General features: G+C 43.8%; 1 protein-coding gene across 9 annotated transcripts in view; it reads left to right on the top strand.

The window, feature by feature from the left end:
* Window positions 1-23318, top strand: part of LOC146388024 (RNA binding protein fox-1 homolog 3-like) — a 428590-nt gene that overhangs the window by 214346 nt on the left and 190926 nt on the right. For all 9 annotated transcript variants that reach the window (XM_084925113.1, XM_084925106.1, XM_084925110.1 and 6 more), the window contains one exon: window positions 8676-8769. Coding sequence is in view for 8 of the 9 variants with exons in the window: in XM_084925106.1 (XP_084781232.1) it covers window positions 8748-8769 (22 nt within the window). In the remaining variant the exon portion in view is untranslated. Of the gene's footprint in view, window positions 1-8675; window positions 8770-23318 lie in introns of those variants that run through there.

The raw sequence follows: 23318 nt of genomic DNA, 5'->3' as shown, positions 1-23318 counted from the left end.
TGTTACATAGTGGGGGGGTTGTTTTTTAAGCACTCAAATATATATAAATACAATCCATTTACCATATGGCAAATGCATTCCACAAATTGGATTGTTTTGTGGGTTTTTTTGCATATAATTAGTACTTTCTCTCGTGATTATACTGCATTTTCAAATATATTGGCAAGTTGTTTTTTTATGTGTGAATTTTGTCATTTTTATTTTGCCAACTCGGGACTTTTCCATCTTAAGAATTCGACTTGTTAAATTATTAACCTATCAGTGCAATTGCTGAATAGTACAACAAGCCGGTGCCTCCTTCCTTCTTGTTGTGTTGACCTAGAGCGTAGAGTTGTACCCAGACGCTGACATTGATTCTCATAATGTATAAATAGTAAATGTAGCGCTGCGGACCAAAGTTTCAGAGTAAATAATCTATCCTGAACCAAATATTAGGTAAGCTAGCCGCATGCTGCAAGCTCTTCTCCAGGGGCATGTTTGGCCTCACAAAAGCATGTCTCATCTAATTGCTGTGTTTTGTTGGAGAATCCGTCTCAAATTAATACCAACTTGTTGAAGTTGAGATGTGTGAGGACCCTTTACGAGAGCTGACTTGGAGCAGGAGTTTGCTGGTCGTGACAACAGGTCTGATTCCTGCCGTAGTCACAGTGAGCAGTCAGCTGCTATCCAGAAGTGAAAATCTTGGTAATTTAGAAACGTCTGCATGCTTCTGCCACGCGGTCCCACCACGGTAGTTTGCCCGTCTCCCTAAGCAAACACAGCAATTACAGGCACTGTCAGTCACTGTCAGATGCGGCATCAGTGATCAATCCAGCTCATTGGGCTCAGGACATTAGACATGGATATACAGTATATGCAAGGGAGTTAAACCCTCCCCGCAGCTCCCTGGCCTGCTGTTCATACATGCATCTGTTCGCTAAAACTGACATTTTTCCTTTTTTAACCGCTAACAAAACAGCATTGTCCCTGCGCTTTAGGCCATCCTCGTGTGGTGGTGGTTGTGGTGTGTTCCAATGTGATTCCTTTAAATAATGATGGGATATCATCTGTTAAAAACACTGGAGTGAAACATCAGGTGTTGGTATCGCTGCTTCAGAATGAAACACTAAGGTTTATTTCCTACAATGGCCATATCACAGCCACACACACACACACACACACACAGGCAACACAAAACAGGCAGAAATTGGGGCGGAAGAGGCAATGATACCATTTCCAGATGGTGAATTCAGTAGACCAGAATGCAATGAAGCAACAATACTTTTTTAACTATGTCCCATTTGTGACACGGTTGTCTTTTTTCACGTTTTAACTACGCTCACAGTGAGCACCCCAAATCTGCTTGAAGTAATGACTGAGGCATGTCGGCACATTACGCGCATGACTGGAAACTGGAGATAATGAAAACGGGAACTCCTGACACAAAATTCCCATTTTTTAATATTCAAAGGCAGTCGGTGCATATGATGCGCCAACCGTGTTCACCTCACGAAGGTCTAAGTTTATTTAAATTCTGTTTGTATTTTCCTTCAGCTGCCACTCACGCCCTGGGTGCACTAGACAAATCTATATATGGTGGGATCAGTGGGAAAACAATAACTGAAATAGCAGTGGAAGGGAGTAGTGGGTAGACCAGAGGCATAAATGACAAGACAAAAATAACTCCTGGAACACTGTGAGCCCCGCAGACAGATGGATATAGGAGTATCTGAAGCAGGAGTTTTTCCTGTAAGTGCACAGTTATCACAGTGTCAAACCACGGAGGAAAAGCGCTGTAATAGCCCCATTCTTAACTTTATTTCATTGTAGCTTCTGTGCATGCACATTATTCTCATCTGCCCCTGTCGCCCTCGCACGGTACAACAGATAGAGATCTATAAGTACGATTGCCAGTCTGGAGGGAACCAGAGGCGAAAGGGGCTTTGTTAGGCTAGCGGTCCCCGCCTGCACGGCTGCGCTCCTGCATGGGTAAAGAAACAGCTTTACACACTGACCTCAGAGCTGTTGTTTAATCACCAGGGCATTTTAATGGCTTGTCAGAGTAATGAAATATGGTTGGAGGCTACCTGGTGCAAACATTACGATAAATCCCTCTCACACAAGCCTATGCAGGGCTTAATGGTTATAAATCATCACTTTGGGGAGAGAAAAATGACAGCTATTAAAATAATGAATGGGATGATTAATTTTTCACATTAAAGATTAAAAGCTATGAGAGGTATCATCAGATATTTGAGCCGCTGTAAACGTTTGAAAGTGAGAGCTTATTTTCCGCGCTTTATGACGCCCTCCGTTTCTTCACTGTCATCCAAGTTTCTACCCCGTTTTTTTTTATATATTTATTTTTATTTTATTTTTTCTCTTTTCTCTGTTTGCTGGCTTGGTGCGCCGCCAGCGCCGGCATTCCTTACACCTAATTTGTGCTCTTGTAAAAGTGCTCTGAGGAAAAGCCTTGAAGAACACTTATTGCTTGAGGCAGTACAGGACCCTCTCAGCCTCTCTGCAGGGGCTCCTCGTGGCTCGCGCTGACATTATTTCATACCTCTAAAGCTGTCATACCTATAGCCTTTCACAAGAAGAATAAGAAGAGCTAGCCAAAAGTACTTTGCTTTGTTTTGGGAGTCATTTATTATTATTTTTTTTTTTTTTGTGCATTCTTGTCTCTTTCCAAATGCACATCTGTTTTGTTGCTGGTGAGATTAGTCAACTTTCTGCTTTATGTTGAACAAAGGCTGGATGGAATCACACATGCTCGCTGAGCTGGAATAAATCCACATGTATAAACAATCTAACACAAGCTGTCTCTATGTCTCCATCAGATCGCTCCCAGGAGAAGATTTGTTATTGGACATACACAGGAGTGACAAATTATAGGAAAAACATGAACCATGACCCCGACAGTGCAGGGATTGGACGGCTCTGTTATTCTTTGTCGGGCATGTTGCTTTGGGTCTACTTCTCCCTCAGAAGGGTCACTTCAAGTCAATACAAAGTTGCTCTGAGTGATCTCCTTTTTAACCAGTGATGAAATGAATGGCCTCTTCAAGGATGACAATACTCCCATCCATAGGGCGCGAGAGGTCACTGAAGGGTTTGATGAGTGCGATAGATTTATGTGAATCGTTCCTTTTGGCTTTCATACTCGCCGAGTCCAACACAGTTGAATGGGTTACCAATCACAGATTGTGGACTGACATTTAAAGCTTAGTTTCCTGCCAACCACGCTCAGCTTTATGAACTTTGGTGCAAAGTAAAATCATTACTGCTGGTGTGATGCGCTTTATTTATCAACGTGGTCGCAATGCAAAAAATGTAACATTTCCTCTTATGACTGTGGGACCTGACCACAGCCTGTGGGGTTGAAAATAAAGCTAATGCAGAAACACTGAAAGCTGTAGTTCCTCAGGTGACCACTTGAGGCTGGTTTCAAAAGTTTTCAGTCTGGTACAAGAATGGTTTCAGCCTTTGTAGATTATTTCATAGAGGTCAAGTGAAACTTCGAGTTTATTTGAGTTTGAAGTCGGGTCACTTTGATAGGTGCATAGCAACACAGGAGGCTGTAGCCACTAGCTTTACGGTCAGCCTCACCTCTGCTAGTCTGAGTCACCAAAGTGGACGCTGCTGGTTCCCTTCTGCAGCAATTATCTTACAAATGATGTGGCTGCCTTTTCAGTAATTGTACTAACAGCCTGTCTGTCTGGCAGAGCTACAATTAGCTGGTAACTGTCATCAAGGTATAGTTCATTCTAGTCAGTTTGACCAAATATCAACAGTCTGGCTTCGGTACTGAGGTTCTTTTATGCCATTATGTTTGCATGGTGCACTTCTCTTACATACACACTATACACAACCTGTTCAGCTGTGTTTCAGCAGTGTAGCAGTGGTTCATCATTTAGAAGAATACTCCATTAAGTCAAATTGTGGCATTTAGTTAGAACAAGCAAGGCAAGCAGTACTTGCCTAAAAATACACATTAAAATGTACCGAAATAAAGCTATTTGTCTACCTCAAGCTCCTCGCCTGTCAGTTAATATGTAAATCCAGCTTTTACATTGCTGCCAGCCTGCGGCCGCAGTCGGATGTTGTTGCTGAAAGCTGTGCTTATTTCATTCTCATGAAAGCAGCTCTCTCAGGTTTGAGGGCGTGTCCGTGACTGAAGCTGAGTAAACTCGGAGGCTAGTAGTTTTTTCCTTCAGTGGTTTTGGATAAACTTCTGACCTTTGAGACGAGACCAGAGTGTGAAGCAAGCTGCTGCTGGTCAGCTTTCACTGCTCTGAGATAAGCTATGATTTGTGCTTGGTATGCTAACACATTAGCATTAGCCAATTAGCTAACGCCAGTTAGCATTTGCAAGTAAACAGGCTTCAGAGATTTAGCATCGTAACCTAGGAGTTTCCCCTTGTAAACCGCTTTGGCTAACATGTATGATGTAGTGAAGATTGAGTTTGAGATTTTTTTAATAACTCCGTTTATAAGGAAAGCTGTGACGATGATGGAGAGGCAGCAGCTCTGACCATGTCCGGGCTAATAAATCAGGCAAGTTAAACAGGTGCAATCTCAGCAGCACTTTCAGATTAGCATCTACTAGGATACCCGAGTGTAATAGGTTTAACCAGCTGCTTTGCTAACACTCCACATTCATTTTTCATTTATATTTTGAATCCACTGTGGATATTGATAGTTAACCATGTCACACACTGATCCAGCCTTTTAATTATTATTTTACTTTACTGTTTGAAGAGGCCTGTGATTTGGAACAACTGTGTGTTTCCTAGATATGTGGCTCTCACAGGACAGCCACTACAAACACATGATTTATAGAATAAGAGGCTGGGCATTAAACAGACTATAAAGTATTTAAGATTAGCTCAATGTGCAGCAGTAATATTAATCAATTTAATACTGATGCGGAACATTTTCCTGAAGAACAATCATTTTTATTTTGATATTTTATGCACAGTTTCCCAATAATATTGTTTTATGGGTGGTGAGGTGTTTTCATGGTGTTTTATTGCTTCTTTTCCTGAAGAAATTGTTTAGAAATTTCTCCAGCACTTTACATTTTCAGCTTATACTTGGTAATATAGTAGATTTGACTTTATTTAACTATAATAGTAATAACATTTTACAATTCTTCAGCCAGGAAGGATTGCAGAAAGGTGAAGATGTCCAGGTAGAGTGAAGACAGGCAGCACAAATGGTATGTTTTAATCTCATCCACTTTATCTTGTTAAATAGGTAAATACTTTTTGTAAAAGGTTACGCCTCTGTACTGGCATGAGCAGCGCATTAAGCAATGATGAAGATGACACGTCACATTTGAAAGAACGTGCTCGTCCCAGTAAAACGCCTGAAACATGGGGAGTCGACGCAGAGGTGCACTGAAGCTGTTCGGGCAGCGAGTGGTGCCCCAGCACCTTAAAAGACACTGGATGTCGGCTTTCCCCTTTAATTTGTCACCATCCATAGTCCTAATTCAGCATTCACTTCCAGGGGACTCGGTGCATTGTTTAAACATACATCACCCAAATTGCGAGGCAAAGATTAGAGGGGAAAAGCATAATTAGAACATTAATAACCATACATGTTGGGGAACATAAGTAATTGAGTTTTTATGATAAATAGGAACGTAAACAAAAGGCAGGAGAATGAGAGGTTAATTTAGATACTCCAAGCTGGGTCTCAGCAGAGACATGAATGTAGGCTTCTTCCACTGTTGCCCAATTATTTCTGTGTTTCCAGGCAATGATAGCATTGCTTGTCCATCTGCAGCCTTCAAAGGGATATTCAAATAGTCTCATTGAAGCAACGGCGCCATTTGTTGGCAGGGAATAAATTGTTGGCTGGAAAATTTTTTCATCCTCCCGGAGCGAAACCAGGTATTTGTGCAGTTAAAGTTATTTACAAAGTGGTGCGAAATTTTAAACGACTCCCAGCGTGCCTGTTTTCCCCCCTTTGATTCCTGCCATGTCAGTGTGTGTGTGTGTGTGTGTGTTTGTTTTTGGTTGCTTTTTCATATGCTGTCACCAGAGATGCGTGCGATGGCCACCCACACCTCCTTCATGTTCTTCCAGCTCTTTCTTACCGTCCGCTAATGATCCAGGGACACCGAATAGGGCCGCTGAAACAAAATGGCCACCTTAGCTGCCCACTTATATCTCAACCCTCCCCTCTCGAATCAATTCTGACATTTCATTCTGCCCTTATAGAAGGTAATGGTGCATTCAGAGGTTGTTACCGATAATGTTGAAACGGTATTGCTTGGTTTCATTGGATAGATGTACTGTAACCTCTGCTGTGGGATGGCTCCAGCCTCTCTCCACCTTGTGTCTCGTCTCTTTTTTTGGCGGGTGGGGGGGTTGGGGGGGTTCTCCGAGACTGAGATGTTGGTATTTACCGGCTCAAATATCTCTTTTGGCACAAGTGGGAGCAGCGTTTTTCATTTTTTTCCTGTTAACAAATAACCAACCAGTGTTTGTATTTTCCTCCCACTCTTGTGTTCACACAACATGAAGTGAAAACACCCTTTTAAGTCAGCTAGTCAATATGCTGTTTCTAATATATTATTTACTGCCTATGGGCTGTATATCTGAATGCGCTAAACAACTGTTTCGGTTTTGCAGCCATAATCATGTAGAGAGAAATCACAGAGCCAGATGTCTGGCCCTCGTTTTACAGCGTTTATGTTTTCCTCCGAGTTTATGTAAAATTCATCCTTCCCTGTTTTATTTATTCCCCCGTTTTCACTGACTCAACAATTAGTCAATTCCCAATCAACAAGAGAAAAGAAATTGCTTTTAATTACTTTTGATAAATGACAAATTGTGTTGGCATGGCTCCCTGCAAATGCTTAATCAGGTGCTGGGCGGGGTAGGGAGGCGGGAACCAGGAGAAGGGATTTCTGCTGGGATGAAATCAATGCGGTTTCTCTGCGGTTCACCGGCTGGGCTTCTGGGCAACAGCCAACCAGAGGCCTGCGAAGATACACAAGTCAGCAGAAAAACCTCCTGCTGCATGAGAACAGTCACCCATTGAGGCACAAACATGCAGGAACATTCAGATATATATGCTTTGTGTATTGGCTCTGCATCTCACACACACGGGATGTAACGTCTGACAGCATCGAGCGCCGGTGATTAATACCAGCTCTGCAAACGATGCACCAAACGTACTCGGTGTAATTGCGACATTGTTTTTTTTGATCGCTAAATTCAGAGTGTTACTTTCTGCCATCATCACAACTTATTGCGAGTGACAGGAGACGTCTTTAGAAACCTCGACTTAAATGGATTTCACTATAACTACTTCCTGGTGAGCAACAGCTGGAAGTCTTGTTGTTGCAGTGAGGTTGTCAACTTTGGTGCCACTGTGCCTGTGAAGAGACTAAACAAAAACTTGCACTTCCTCACTGTATCTGGCACCTCATGCTAGCTGGAGATGCTACGCAGCAGGACGAAATGTCAAGAAACGGCTCCAGCAGCTCACGCCCCTACAACTACACATCATTGTCTTTATGTGGAAGTTGTGCGAACGTGTCAAACAAATAAAATGCTCCTTATTTGTTAGTTATTTTAAGGTGTTACTAGGATTTGGTGCTTATTTAAGCCTTCGCAGAGCCAAACTAATCACTTCTCCTCATCTAACTAGACGTCCCTTTAACTATCCATTAAAGGGACAATTCAGTCGCAGTAGCATATATGCATCTAGCTTGTTTTGGAGACTGTAGAAAGGTTATAATAGAGCCTGATGGCACTGGCCTGATTTTGCACCAAAAACGAACATGAAACTGAGCTGCTTGGTAAAAATTTGTGAACCTTATTTTGAGGCATTTCATGCAGGAACTATTTACCGATTGCATTCAGCAACTAAATGAAGGGTTCAGCTAGTTTGCACTGCTGCTAAACCAAGGTGTGCACCACTCTACATCCTGACATTCTGTTAGAAGTGCAAGCCTGGACTCACTGCTAAATGCATGCCCCCTTCTGCACAGTAATATGGCTGGGGGGTGTAGTTGGGTAGAAAAAAAATAGTTCCTGCATGAAACTGCTCCCAACAGGGTTTGTAGATTTTGAAAAAAAACTAATGCTGCTGAGGTTTTCAAAGGAATTTTTTTTTCTTTGAGCATCACACAGTGAGAACCATCCAGCTCCACAGGCCTGAAGAAAAAAAGTATTTCCCTGTGAATTTTTCCATTATGTTATCTAAAAAGGTGAAAGTCTCTAAATATTACCAGCCAAATGTCTTTGTGAAGTAAGTGTTCGCTGTACATCAGGTGTAGTCGACATATGGGTGAAGTTAATATCGCTGAGGTGTTTGTAGCACACTGACTGCGTTCACCTGTCCTCTTCCACATGTCACGTTAGGACTAACCTGAAACATTCCTTCATGTTTAAGATATATTTTTGGATTTTGGATGAAAATCTGCTGTTACAAACATGATTTCTTTCACTGTGTTTTTCAGATTTTCTGCACGTGTCACACTGATGTTGTTATTGTGAAATGTTTGATCACCGTGAAGCAAAAGTGTGATATTGTGGCAGCTTTAGTATGAAGTAGTAAAAGTAGAAGGCTGAATTCTGTTCCCTGTTTCATTAGCGCATAATTAAATGAATCACCTCCTCTCGCTGCTGCACTCTGTTTTCTAATAGGAGCTTTCCTCTCTTCTCCATTTTCAGGATTCATCAGCACCTGTGCCAACAGCAGCGAGTCTAGTGACCCAGCTCCAGGCCGACCGGCTTCACCTGTACATGGAGACCCCCAGCTGGGCAGGTCAGACTCTTAACTAACCCCCTTCGGACCCCCCCTCCTGTTGGTCTGTTGTGTTCTGGTTGACTTTTTTTTTTAATCTTATCTTATAGCCAAGTGGAGTTTACACTAAGGTAATTTATCCACAGCTTTTCCTGAGCAGAGGTTTAAGTTGTGAACATCATCACTGTGAACATGCTGCACATTCTTTGTCTAGTTTTGGATTTTTTCCTCCTGTTTTTAGCTTCACAGGCTAAAAGATCGAAACCAGATTTTTAGAAAATTGTCTTCAAAAATTATCCACAGGAAAAAAAAACACTTTCAGTGCTTTATTTTCATTGTGACATTTTTTTAAAGCATCTTATTCTGATGTCTTACTGATGGTAGGTTCAGTTAGATTAAAAACACACTTTACTAAAGTGAAGGGACAGATAGTAAAATTCCGATGTTTTCAGCTACTAGAGAAGAGGGATTGGGATTACCTCTCCAGTGATACAGCTGCTCACATCGCCCCGGTGATGTATGCATGTACTCCGGGGGCTGTTAGAGGTCTGTGACGTAGGTCATGGATGTGGTTTCATGTGTATCAGAGCACACACACTCTGCAGCTGGGGATGTTCAGGGAAGCAGCACACTTCAAATTCAACCAGGGAGTGCAATGAAATGTTTCTCAGGGTGGTACAGCATTAAGGTCCAGCTTGGGTGGGGGTCACAAGTCCCTGTTTAATGCCACTCTGTCTGCTATGCCAATCCTGACCAGTCAGTTTGAATTAGGGCATTTATTAATATTGTAGGTATTTGTTTTTTATTTATAAACCATCTCAGCCCATCCACCCGACGCCCCTCTCGCTCACAGCGGCGATCATCACGTTTTAGTTCACTGCGCTGTCGCTAACTTTGTAACTTTAGAGATTTAGCTCCTACTTGCAAGACCTAGCAAAACAAATCTGCGCAGTGTCCTCCTGCTTGACAACAACGTCTTGCTCACCTTGCACGGGAACAGCTCTCTCCGTCTCTCTGCTGTGTCCATCGGGTAAATGAACAGCATGTCGGAGTGGTGCACAGCGGGAGAGAAAAAAGTAAGAGCTTCTCTTTCATCTGACTTTCTCTCTGAGCGATCGTATTATATACAAATATAATAGGCTGTATATAAAAGATAGATGAAGCCACTGTCACATCACTGAGCCTTTGTTGCTGCCTTTCGGAGACAGAAGTCAGCGTCACATTCCAATAAAACCTCTCCCAAAGGCACCGACGCGGCAAAGGCTGTCGAGAGGTCCAGTTCAGTGGCATCAGGTGCTGAAGGTGAGGCAAAGCAAACTGTGATTGGGTGCAGTGTGTTAGCAGCCTATTTCCTAACTTTAATTACAAGGAATTACCTTTGTGACAGTTGTTAAGAGAGAAAACCTGGTTTGCTACCCGACTCCAGCTTTTTTGGCTTTTTAACACGGGGCCTCGTATTTGGAGGCGAGCGCTACAGGCATCCTTTGCATCTCCATCACATTACCTTTTCATGAACACAAATTATGAGTTATGGTTTTGTGGCTTTACAGCGCAGCAACAACTCGTCTGCGTGCAGACAAAAAAGAAAAGGAGAGCGAGACCTTTGCCACTTATTGTGGTTCTTATTTAGCGGTCGTCACCTTTCTTCTCTCCAGGGGCGAAACACTCCAGAGTTTGAGGAAACAGCTTCACGCCCTTTCGGTGTGAAAGCTCTCTCACTGCGATAAAGGCTGTATGTATGCGCGTCCTACTCTACCCTATCCGGCCATATTGTGCTGATGTGCGCTGGTTAAGTAGCGGAAGACTAGAAAAAGACTCTTATCCATATGCCTGAGAGCCCAGGAGTCGGTGTGATCTCTCCCCAGATGAAGCTCTCAGCTTCCTCGCCCGTCCTCTGCGGAGCCATATAGCAGGTGGCAGCGAGGATCAATGGGCCCCAGCCATTACCTCCTCTCCACTTCATATCTCCAGCCTCATCTCGGCGGGGGGCCCGCGGGGCATGCGGCGCGTCACGCTGCAGCACACCGGGAGAAATAGGGACGTTTTCCATTAGTCTAATTGCTCGGTTATAGTTCTATATTATTGCCGTGATCACCACTGTGGCTCGGTAATGACGGACCTCCCGTGACCCCACGTATAGCTGGTGGGTGTTATGTCTCCCCCATCACCGCCCATCGAAACTCGGCTTGCAGCGGGCGTGGGCGGAGAGAACAAACTTAACGTGGAGAAGAAAACAGGAGGATAAACAGCCCCAAAAACGAGCAGAGCTCTTCAAATGTTTTGATGCAAGTTTAATCAAATAGCCTCAGCTATTTACATTCTCAACAGGTGCTGCGTTTGGCTGATTTATGGAATAAACACTGGAGTTGTAGTGCTTGTTCATTTGCCTCTGCTAAAAACTGGCAATATGGGGCTAATTTGCAATAATTTGCTGCTGCTGTGGCCACTGGTTAAGAATGTTTATATAATCATGATATAATAAGAAAAATGAAAATGAGTTTTTCATGCAGTTCAGGCCCTGTCAAACACAGCTCACGGACCCACTAAATGATAATTACATTCCTCAAGCACAGTATTACATTATACCCTCTTACATGGACTTTGTTCACGGTAAATGGGGGAGTATTATTTTCATTTTAAGGCGATCCGACCCGGTATTATTCCCACATCTGAGCTCCCCGGGTACAGTGGAAGGTTTCCCCCCATCAGCGATTACACGAGAAGTCTTCCATCAGTGAGCAGATGAGGTGAGGATTATAATGAATTCATTTACCCTCAAAGACGCTGCCTTTCTTCTTTGTGTTTGTAATATCCCATTTGCATACCTCGTACGATCGGAAAGCTTTAGTTTAAGCGGCGTTGGGCTAATCGGGCCTAAATATTTCACAGCTGACCCGTAGCTCTCCCTACAGGTCAGCACATAAAAGCTGCTTCCTGTTTTGGGTTTCCTCTCATACAGTCAGGATTGCTGCTTATTATCTCGTCTCCCACTCCTTAGAAGGAGAAAATCCTTGGCCGCCGTGATTCCTTCTTTTTAAAAAAATTTCTTGTGTGTTTTTTTACAGGTGTGGGTATTGATCTTTTGCCTTTGCTGCAGGGGAGCGTGTTCACTTAAAAGGCCCGCTGATGTAGCAGAGCTTATTAAACAAATAGGCCAGAGAACAAGGCCACAATCACTTTGAATCATGAAAGAGGTTGCCCATCTTAAAGCAACACTGTATCAAATATGAAACGCTCTGCTAACAAGGTGTGTAATCTATTTTAATCAGATCATATTTTATGAAACAAGGAGAAGGTTGAACTTAAGTAAGAGAGAAAGATGGAGATTCCGAGAGGGGGAGCTGGGGATTGTATTTTGAAATCGAATGTGACGGCCAGGGACCACGACTTGATTTTACATGCATGGCTTTATAACGAAGCCACGGCAAATGGTCAGTTATGGTTAACTTTAGGGGGAAGCTGGAGCCTTGCTGTAATGGGAGGCTAATTCAGGGCCCATAACGCCTTGACAGGCTGCGGGAGCCGAGCTGGAATATGGAGAAGGATGTAAGTTGCAGGCTCCAGGGCTGAAGTTAAGGTCTGTATTTGTCTGCAAATTGCCACGTTGCCTGAGGATATAATGGGGTCAAGAGTGGCGTGGCATATTTTGTGCGCGCAGACATACTGTCATAGAAATAAACACAAAGCAGCGGCGCACAGCCTCCTGCCGAGAGACTGGCCAACTCACTCGAATCAAGTGCACAGGAGCGACTTGGTGTTGTCATTGCAATTCGGGCCATGATCATTTTTTTATGCCTTTACACTGACTGAGTTCACAGGCGAGTGTTTTCAATCATGTTTTTTTCTTCTCTGCGCCATAAATTGTTTCAGATCCTGTGACACGACTAGACTTGGTTATGAATACATGAATATATATACACTCACAAGACCTTAGGTAGTGCCACTAGTCAGACGAGATAATGGATGCAGAGACGTTATATACTGCTCTGGGAGCCACCACTTGTTAGAAAAGATCTCCTTGGATTTTAATGATTAGAAGGAGGAAAAGAATGAGGCTGAACATGTTTATTTCTTCTTCCTTTTGGAGAAATAGAAATCCTCTGCTTTTACGGTGAGTAATCACAGTGCTCTTCGGGCATCACCACTCCAAATGTCTGCCTACATTACAGAAAAATATGTGCTCCTCTTTATCCACAAATAAATAAATAAATACAATGCTGCTATGGGAACTACTGCAGATATTAATAGATGTCTAATAATAGTTAGCAAGGTATTATTCACCGCTCTGGAAAGCACCACTTGTTGGAAGAGAAACTCCTCTGATATTAATCACTGTGAAGCACAAAGAGAAGGCATTTAACACCCCAGTGTTACAAAATGAAGATGCTGTTGTTTGCGTCGTGTTATAAATTTGTTGGATCCCGAGCGGGCTCGCAGGCCCTCTTTGCCGCCAGCATCGGGGCGATGTGAGCAGGGGGAGAGGGGGGAGGAGGAGCAGAGGAAGGAAGAGGAGGGATGCCTGCATCTTTAAAAGGTAGATGGAGTGAGGGAGCGGGGCGGATGGGTGGCTGGCAGGATTGTGCTGACGGCAGGGCTTTGGTTCAGAGCATGCCCATTAGAGGGAGCCATAAATCCTGGGCTCTCTGGGCCGGGCTGTGTCAGCAGTCCACTGAATGAATTGATTTTAAACGCCACTGAAAAAAAGAGAAAGTGCAAGGGGGGAGAGTGAGAGAGAGAGAGAGAGTGACTATTTAATTCACCCTCCGCCAGAAGCCCACACCCCGTTCCACCCCGCTTCTCAATTCAGGACTGCTGCTGAAAAGGGGGAGGAGAGAAGTCTAGAAACACTGAAACTGTCACCAGCAACAAGCCCAGGGCTACGCGGCCCCCACATGTTTGATTTAAACAGGAGGGAAACACACAAACCAAATACATAATCTCAAATTCCATACAGCATTTGTTCTCCCACCCCTCTAATTTTTCCCTCTCAGCCCTCTCCTTTTATATCTCCACAAGAGAAATGAGACATATCGTAAAAAAGAGAGGGAGAGAGAGAGAAAGGCACCGCTGCATTTGAAATTCAAATGTGTTGGATTTTGAAATTGATGTATGTGTTTATTCATTTACGAGCAGCATCCATGTGTGCATGCATTTATATATTATCAGCAGCAATGAAACGCCGCATAGAAGCCTCGTAGCCCGTCTCTCTCCTCCGCGTGCCCCCTCGCCTTTGTTTCTTCCCCGAGCTGAAGCCGCCGTTATGTTCAGCATTGCAAGAAATGTGTTTGCGAAGAGATGCGCGGTAAATTGTACACGAGGACCAGTTTCACTCGGCCTTTGTTTCGTTTTATCTAAACGTGTAGCGGCTTTCATTTTGTCTTGCTCTGTGCTCACGCCGTGACACCGCCCCCTCCACCCTGTTTCCCGTGTACTTACCTGTTAGAGTGTCATCAGACACTGGTGGGAGTGCACTGCTGCCCTTGTAGAGAGCAGTGTTACAAGACCCTCTAAGGATCTAATCTGTATGAAACCTGCAATGTAAGTGGAATATAAGGCGAGGGTAGGGCGGGTGAAATCGATATCATATTTATCATATTCATAAATATGCAAAAATTGATCACGCCACGTTCACCTGAAGCGGAGCACCCGTGTCTGTGGAAATAAAGGAGCCGTTTCTCACTCCTTTCATATATTGTGCATGGGTCTTGTTGTGTATTAGGCCTTTTTATCTTTAATATTGACACAGAAGCTGAAATAACAGATTTTTTTCTACTTTCTTCATTAGGGGGCAGAAAAACTCCACAGCAAACTGACTGACACGTGGCTCCAATGTATTGTCAGTTGACTAACAAGGAGACTGAACAAAACGAGGGGCTAAAGGAGGTTAAAAGTCGGGGGGGGTGGTGACAGCTGTGGGTCCGTCATGCTGGAGGACCTACTTCCTTTCATACTGATTGATTTTAATTGCTAATAACTGATCACTGGAGCTTTAAATGAACAGGATGCAGAAACCGAATTTCCTAAAAATTCAAATCTCTTCATAACATTCTGATGTAATGGAGGGAGAAGGAGGGGCGTCTGGTGTGTGTGTGTATGTGTGTCTTTGGGGTGGGGGGGGCATCCTCTCTGGCTCATTACGCTGTTTAAAGAGCCGGCGCCTCCGAATCACCTGCCCAGCTCCACGCTTCAAACAAGCTCAGCCACCAGGGATCATACATCAACTTCTCCATCAGTCCCCCGGCTTCACTTTTTCACTATCCGGCTGCGAACACATGAGCCCCACATGCAACCCACACGGCGAATGTGGGAAAACAGATAGGATCGCTCGTTGAATACTGATCTCACGCCTGCTGCAAAAAGCACAATAAATTAGTTACAAAGCAGCTGTTACGCTGTTACGTGCATTATCCTGAATTTAATCGAATACCTTTGGTGGACTCGCAGCATCCCGGGCCCTGTTTGTGGCATTCCTAACACACGGCTCCTCTGCATGTAAAAAGTACACTTTCTCATGCCTAATTACCCACGGGCTAAGGCATGAAGAGGATTCGCTGCGTATTACTATAAAGATTGTGAGGATATTTCACTTTGAAAAATGGTGAAGCGCACAGGACTAAGGGCTTGATTACAAGGAGTGGGGCACACAGCCTCTACATCTTCCTTCCCTCATTTCAATTATGGCTGACTGGAGGCACGGTGCTGCCACCGTCCTCAAATAAAACTAAAATATGATAAAGCTGAAATATCAGGCCCAGGACTGCGCCCAGCCTCGAGCCATGTGAGGCGCCGATCCTCGGCACGTAATTACAACATTTGCCAATATTTTTTTGACGGGAGGTTCAACATGGATATGAATGAAAGGGGGGAGGGAAGGCATGAGGAGCGTTCATGACACGTGATAAAAAGCACATTTCATTCTGCCCTCCCTATGGATAACAGGAGACGTGCCTGCACAGAGCTGTCTCTGTGTGAGAGGGTATAGATGGCTGTATTACTTTTAAGTTGCTAGATCATTACTCATGTGAAGGTGCATGAGCGAAGTGCTGCAAACATGAGTGCTGAAAAGAGCTTGTCATGTCTAGTCATACGTATATATGGATGCTTAAAAGAAAAAGTGTTCCTGTGTTCCTGCTATTTCACAACAATCCAGCTGCTGTAAGCAAATATTTTTTCAATGGGAGGACAAAAAAAGTGCTACAAAGCATATTCTCTATTCAATTCATGTTTGCCCTTTTAAGCGCTGGCCTTTGCAGCCCCCTGCAGACGGAGGCGGTGTGCGATGCGGCCGCTTTCTCAACGTGACGCACCGACAAGGTGGATCTCCTCTTCCACGGTGGCCTTAACACCCCAGGCAGCCAGGGTGCATCCTATGTCAGCATTAATCACAGTCTGGCATGCCCGCCATGTCGCCGGTGCCACGCGGGGTCAGTGCTCCGCAAAGCTGGGCATTCGGAGGAAATCCCGGCCAGCGTGGCACGGAGTCTCCTGCTACACCGAATGCACGAGGAAGCGAATTGAGGATTTGCGCGGAACGTGATCTATTTAGGCCCGGTTTGGTGAAGCCACAGCTCAGAATGTAGTGCGGCGATTAAAGCGAGCGAAAAGCACATCCTTACGGGACCTTACGGGTGTGATACGGGACCTGACACGTCAGTGTAACCTCTTTATAAATCCTCTCTTATGACTGCGCAGCTCTCCAAATGAACAACACCAGCGTGGCCCAAAAACAGGTGTAATGTAGTTTCTTTGTTTCTTTTTTTCCAGTATCGATTCAAATTTCAGAAAAAACGAAACCCTTGAAGTCTGCTGTCTAACATTTATGATTTCACTCAGAACTGAAACATTTTCGCTGAAGTGTATATAATAACATTTTCCAAGTATTCATTCTTCTTAGATTGAAGCACACGATATATCATTTTGTAGATCTGATCTTGGTCATTAAATATGGGGGGAAAAAAGTGCGACGCATTTCCTCTTCTACACTGAACTCGCTCACTGGAGCTCTTCACATAAAGAGTCTTCAGCTTCTTTGATGTGTGTGTTTGAACGTGTTTACATATCTTTGTGGGGTCCAAAAATTCAAAGTTTACCATGCTTGTGGGGACCAACAGGCCTGTGGGGACAAAATCCCGGTCCCCACAAGTTAAAGGCATTTTTTGGACTCAAAATGTGGTTTTTGTGTTATAGGGTTATAAATAGGTTACGTTAGGGTTAGGTTTAGGGTATTAGATGTCCCCACAAAGATATGAAAACACGATACTGTGTCTGTGTGTGTCTGTGTGTGTGTGTTTTGTTCTGTTGTTATTTTTTTTCCCTCTCAGTGTTGAAGTGGCTCCAGCACCTGCTTTTCAAAGTGAAGGAGGAAATGTTTTGCAGAGGGAAGAGCTTCTGCAGCAAAATCAAGAACGATTCCGCCCCCTTCACTCGTCACAGTGTGGGGGATTCAATCAAAAGTCTGCCCTGTGACCTGTTCTCAGAGAAACAAACAGCCAGCAGAGTCTCCAAAGACCAAAGCCATCAGAGGAGGGCGGCTGGTGTGCGAGCTAAATCGTGGCACTTTTCTGAAAGCTTCCATCATAGAAAGATTGTGAGTTGTCGCAGTGGAGAGTGACTAGCATGGCGCTACATTGATGCAGTGAATGCCTTGGACAGTGCAGTAAAAGTGCTGAGGTTGAAATTAAGCTGTTATCTCTGGCATGTATCACTAGGGAGGCAAGAAGCAGAGGTGCAAAGGCAGTAGCCTGTTTGCTTTACTGTTATTGCCTCTTTCCTCATGTTCTGCCATTTTAAATGAAACGCAAAGTTTGTTTATCTTTTATTTTAACAAATCCGCTTTGCCGTTTTACCGAAAATCCATTCTCCGTTCTTTTTTTTTATACAGTGCACAAAAAGGGGGAGGTCACAGGATTTTCTTTTGGCCTATAGGAGTATATGTAGCAGATTTTAAGCTATCATTTCTGCCTTATCTTGAAATTAATGAAAGTAAACATAAAAGAGAACACGGACGTCTTCACAGCCGAGGTGGATAGATACCACCACAGGTCAGAGGGATTTTGAGTAAACTTTCCCTTCAGCAGACCTATACTGAGGTATTACCACCTTAAATGTAAGCAGCTGATATTACTAAAAACAGACGGCTGTGCCTGAGAAAATTGGTGCATGTATCATTTATTTATGTGTTTCCAATTATTTGTGACTCTGGAAAACACAAAAAAACTGTATTTAAAACAATAAAAAAAAGTCCTAGTTTTGGTGCGACATGCATTTCAACCATACATTGTTTCCTACTGAATATGAGTCTGGTGCATAATCAGCAGCTCATTAGTGTTTTGTCCCCATTTTCATCTTAACCTTCTATTAACAAAAGCATACATAAGCTGTCCTGGTATGATGAGGATTTAATTGAGTGTACAGTAAACAGCGGCTTCCTGGAGCAGGAAATAAAACTCATTTGCATTAAAGTCATTAAATGATATTAACATCAGCTTAAACAATGTTGTCCTAACACAGAATTTTGTATATTTTGGTGAAATGATGAGCCTGAACTGTGTGCCACTGAGCTTAGATTCGGGGAAATCTGCTTACCACAAAAAGTTTCTTTATGAAGCAGAAAAGCTTTGAGATGCTGTTACAGACATGTAAGCTGAGAGCTCCCACACTTATAAATTCAGTATAACGTGTGTTTGCATTGCACTAAACATCCACTTTTGATCAAGTGAATATTTATAGGTAATTTATTGAATTAGGTCTCTTTAATGTTTTACAATGTGGGCTGAAGCTTTTGTACATTCCACCTATACTGTTCACATAGCGTAGTCTGCACGGCAACGATTTCACTAGTACACGTTTGAAATTCCTCACCACAGTTTACTCTGTTGGCAGATATACATCTTATTTTTTTTTTTTTTGTTCTTATCTTTGTTTCGGCTTTATTTTTTAACACCTATTTCTCTGCGCCAGCTCTCGCTGAACAGGAATACATAGGAAGTATTTTATTTGTACTTTTATCTGCAGTGTTGATTAGATAGTGAGTAGGACGAGGTTTGTTCAAAACAGCAACTCTGAGCAGCAGAGTGGTGAGAATCCCACACTGCTGGAATTAATGCTGTGGAAATTTACCATTTTTATTATACCACTGTAAATTTCCCCGGAGAGCTGTCAGAGTACAGGTATTTCCCCACCTACATCAGTGCTTTTATTTCTTGACAGACCATAATTTGTTTGTAAATGTAATATTTTTCCAGTATCTTAATTTATTATACTTTAACTATTAAACAGTTATGCAAACAGGGAGGCGAGAGTTGCATTCCTAGTCACAGAGCTTGATTAATCAATTACCGTTAAGAGTTAAGAAAAAAGCCCAACACTTTGCAAACAGCACTGGGGAGCACTGCGGTTTTAACTTTTAGAACCACAAACCCTTTTAGAGGCACGGGCCATAATGGTGAGGTAAACAAATGTATCACAATTATTTTGACAAAGATGCATTAATGTTCAAAATGCTGCACGTAGCAATTTATAAAAAAATCTGCTTCAATGCATATCATCCTAAAGTAGACAGTGAGTAATATGCTTGAGGCACAACGATTGGTTGATGTGACATTGCAAGATAATGACAAAAATCAACAGATTGGTTGCAGAATGACGCAACAGAGATGCCATCCTTCAAATTCCGGACCTCGGCATCTTCTCTACACGCGAAGTTACGCTTTGTTTTTTTCCGGGTCCCAAAATAAGTTTCCTTGTTAAAAGTTGTAATATGACACTTGTACGTCACGTTTGTCGCCCTGGGGCGCGGCGAGTGAGGGGAACGTAGGTGCAGGTGCCGGTTCTGTCATGCCGCACCGACACCCCCGTGAGTAATCTGGTGCATGATAAACAGAGGGTCGAGGTGTCACAGGAACACCTCGGCGACTGGCACAAGGGTAATTACTCTTCCTGCGTGGGTGCAACTCAAAATTTTTGAACCTTTTCTTTCTCCAATCATACTTGATGGATTGAGTGGGAGAAGGCGATCATCTGGTTCTTAGCAGGCTCACTGAGCGTGGTAGGCCTCTGTTGATTAATGATATCTGCTGCAAGTCACCAAAAGCGGAAATTAAGTATTTCTGTTTAAATGTAACATTTGTCTCCTTTGCTGGTGTTGAGAAAGGCATTTGTCAAAATCCCCGGGCTTTGGCGATAGGTGGATTTCCTCAGGGAGCATGCTGGGAATTACTCCCTACTTTCACATTAATGGCATTCAGTGTTCCTATTTTATACCTTGAATCTACTTTTCACCCTTTAACCTCTGCGGTGGATTTTGAATATGTAATCGTTCACTTTTAAAAGCGGTCGGCCGGGCGGCAGTTTAGGATTAAGCATGTCGTAGATTTTTGCAGAAAGATGAGGAATGACCTTGGCCGTGTGATTCCCGATGGCATCTCTGTCTGTGGCGGGCACACGGGAGGGGTTCTGGTGGTTTCACTGGTTGAGTTGGGTTACCGTTTGTGCTGATGGCGAGCCCCTGCCACGCTGGAACGGAACAGACTCCGGCTCCCGAGGAGACTAATGGTTACAGGGCCTGGCCATCGTCCAGTGCTGCCCCAGCCACTGCCTCTCCCGTCGCTGGGATATCATTACCTCCAATGTGTTACATCAGACTCGCTTGGTCAGGCTCTGAAACAGTCAATACTCCACAATTTAGAAAATCAGCCAAGTTTGCAGAAACAAAGAGGCAATATCGGAAATAAAGACGGATATATAATCTGACGCCAGGCATTTTTTCATGCTGGCTGAATTATTTGTTGTCCGGAAGGTGGGGATGAGGAAGGGGTAGAGGGGAAGGAGGGAGCCAGGGAGCCAGGGATCTGTCAGAGGTTAGAGGAGGTGGTCAAACGGCCTGAATAAACGTGCAAATCACAGTGCCCAGCCGCTGACCCTCCCCGTCTCATACAAGCAGCCTCTACTTTTTCCATCAATGGAAATCTAATTGCTTGAAAAGCGATCAATGGAAACTAAATTGGTTTTGTGTGGAAGCGAGCATGGAATAAGCTCTGAGCCGTTTTAATGTGTGTTGGTTTTGCATCTTAAATCACGGTAATATTTGGAGCGGGCCCCTGTTCTCTGGAGGGGGTAAACTTTGGTAATGTCGAGACACCGGGGAGGAGGCACTCAATCAAGCTCCTAATAAAAATCACGGGCCTTAATTGTTTTTCCAAACTCGTAAATCGTCCAGCTTAATGGGTTAATATTAAGACTTGTAAGAGGACGGCATGCTGCATGTTTTGGAGTGGCCGGGAGCTCTTCATTGTGGAGCTGCGACCACTGATAACCCTCTAGTGATCTGATATGACTAATCCCCTCTAATCCTTAATACACTCCTTAACATGCTCCTAACTGACAGCAGTCGATATGGGTGCACTTCTCTGTCTTATCGCTGATCTCTTTGTCTTTGTGCACGCTCTGCAGTGAAATTTGCTCTCCCACTCATCCTTTTGAGTGAGGATCACTGGCACATCTGCATCGGTGTCACACGTTTTAGCTCCGAGTGCTTCTCGATAAGCTGAGGGTTGATCAGAGTTTTGAAATTGCACAGGGTTACTGAAGGGCTCGCAGAAAGTCAAGCGCGTGGCGCTTATGCGATGGAAAGCCGAGCCCGTTTCTACCGCAGTATCCGAAACTGCTCCCCCCCCCCTCCAACTTGTCTTTCCCGGCGGACAGCTAGATGGACTGCACGGGAGGCTGGGATGTGGCTGGTGCCCACCGATCGTGTAGCCTTACCCAGGAAAGAACGGTCCCAGCAGAGTAATTTATTGACAGCATTGAGATGTGTTTCTGCCCAGGTGCTTCTCTCAGCCATCCCTCAGGTGCTTATCTATCAGTTATCAGTGCAGACAGAGCACAGACCCAGGTTGTATTTCTGTCTGCTATTGTAATTACATTGTAATTGATCTGAGGGTGTGCTGGGCAGTGCCCGTGCAGCAACTTTGCAAGGGCTTTCCTTTCTTTTGTTATCTGGGAAAGTACTACGGTATCATTGCGAGGAAACCTTGTAATTGTTTTTACAACCTGCTGTTGCTGGACCGAAACCATCCCGTAAAAGCAAGACGTAAAAGATAAAAAAGGTGGTTACGAAGCAGAGAAAATTACACCGAGAAGACATTCAAACAGCTGATCATGAAATCAAATGTATATATTTTCGCTCTGGCCTGTGGCGCTGCTTATCCATCTAGATCCTTTCGGTGTACGTTTCCCATGTTTTGGAAATACTGGCTTTAAAAGTTTGCCTTCTCTTGACTATAATGGAGCCAAATGGACCTCATGCTGTGTTGCTCAAAAAGACCCCCTCCCCCCCAAAAATGGAGAGAAACTCTGCAACAGTTTCTTTTTGCAGGAATCATGACCTGGTTACTCAAAAATATCCCGGAGCCTCGCTGTGAGCACAGACTATTTTCTTTCTGTTGAACTACACTGTTCTAACATATGTTTGTGCAAAAGGACACGTGCATCTACCTGCGAGGTGTGGCTCATAATCGCAGCAGGAGGTGAACATTTATCTGGGTCACGATTTCTGGAAAGAGACATTGCAGCTTAGCTGTACACATGCTCTGGTTACTCACAAAATAGTGTGGAAAGACAAGAAGGACTACGAGCCAAAAGAAAGTATGCAAGCTTGATTTTCAGACTAACTGTCCCTTTAAGCAGGTTTGAACTTTATTGAAAGTCATAACATGAGCATAGAAAACATGCTGATTAGTTGCTATATGCACAGAAATGCTTACATGTCAATATCAGCTTTATTGGAATTAATGTTGATCCTGAAAATCCGACAGCTTGTCTTTTCATTTTCTGTGCCGTCACCCTCGCAACAACAGCACCACCACCAAACGGCACGCCACGCGTATCATTCCGATCACGCATATTAACCAGCCCTCGCCACTCATCAATCTTTTCGCCACCATTTTGTAACTGATGCTGAAATGATGTTATAAATGAGGGTTGAAAATATCCCTGCACTGGCCTGCATCAGCAGTCTGAGGGCCTATCGGATGTTCTCCGCACACATCTGTGAGCTGTACTCACCTCTGGGAAATTAGCAATCAACCTTTTAGCAGCCAACACCTGTATAAGGAACACAACATCACCACCCAGCCCTTGTAATGTCAGGTCGCACACCCTCGCACGCCTGTTGTGTTGAAGATGTTTTGTTACCCCGATCGTAATTTCGCATCGCTAATCACTGCTGTGGCATGTAATTTGCATGTTGACTCCTTCCGAGTAATAACAGCAGCCTTAAAGCGGCGCTGAAACCATCTGAAACCAGCGTTCGTCCTGAAGCTCCTGTGCAGTCTAATGTAAGTATGCACGCTCTCCCTCATGATCCCTCATTTATCATTTTGACACTGGCTACTTTTTTGAAGTGGAGAAAAATGTTGCAGTCAGCTCTTCCTTTGGTCTCGGAAAATATGTGCGAATGAGCGCGCGTATGTGTTGCGTGTGCGTATTTTCAACTGCTTGTGGAAGATAGAGGAGAGGCGTGTGCGCGTGCGCGCATTGTGTTTGTGTACATGCATCAGTATGATTAAGGA

The sequence above is a fragment of the Perissodus microlepis genome, chromosome 4 (assembly GCF_051167445.1).
Source record: "Perissodus microlepis isolate ML-2025 ecotype Zambia chromosome 4, ASM5116744v1, whole genome shotgun sequence".
In the NCBI taxonomy this organism is placed as follows: domain Eukaryota; kingdom Metazoa; phylum Chordata; class Actinopteri; order Cichliformes; family Cichlidae; genus Perissodus; species Perissodus microlepis.
Note: the sequence above shows the minus strand (reverse complement) of the source record. Positions and strands in the feature narration are given on the sequence as shown.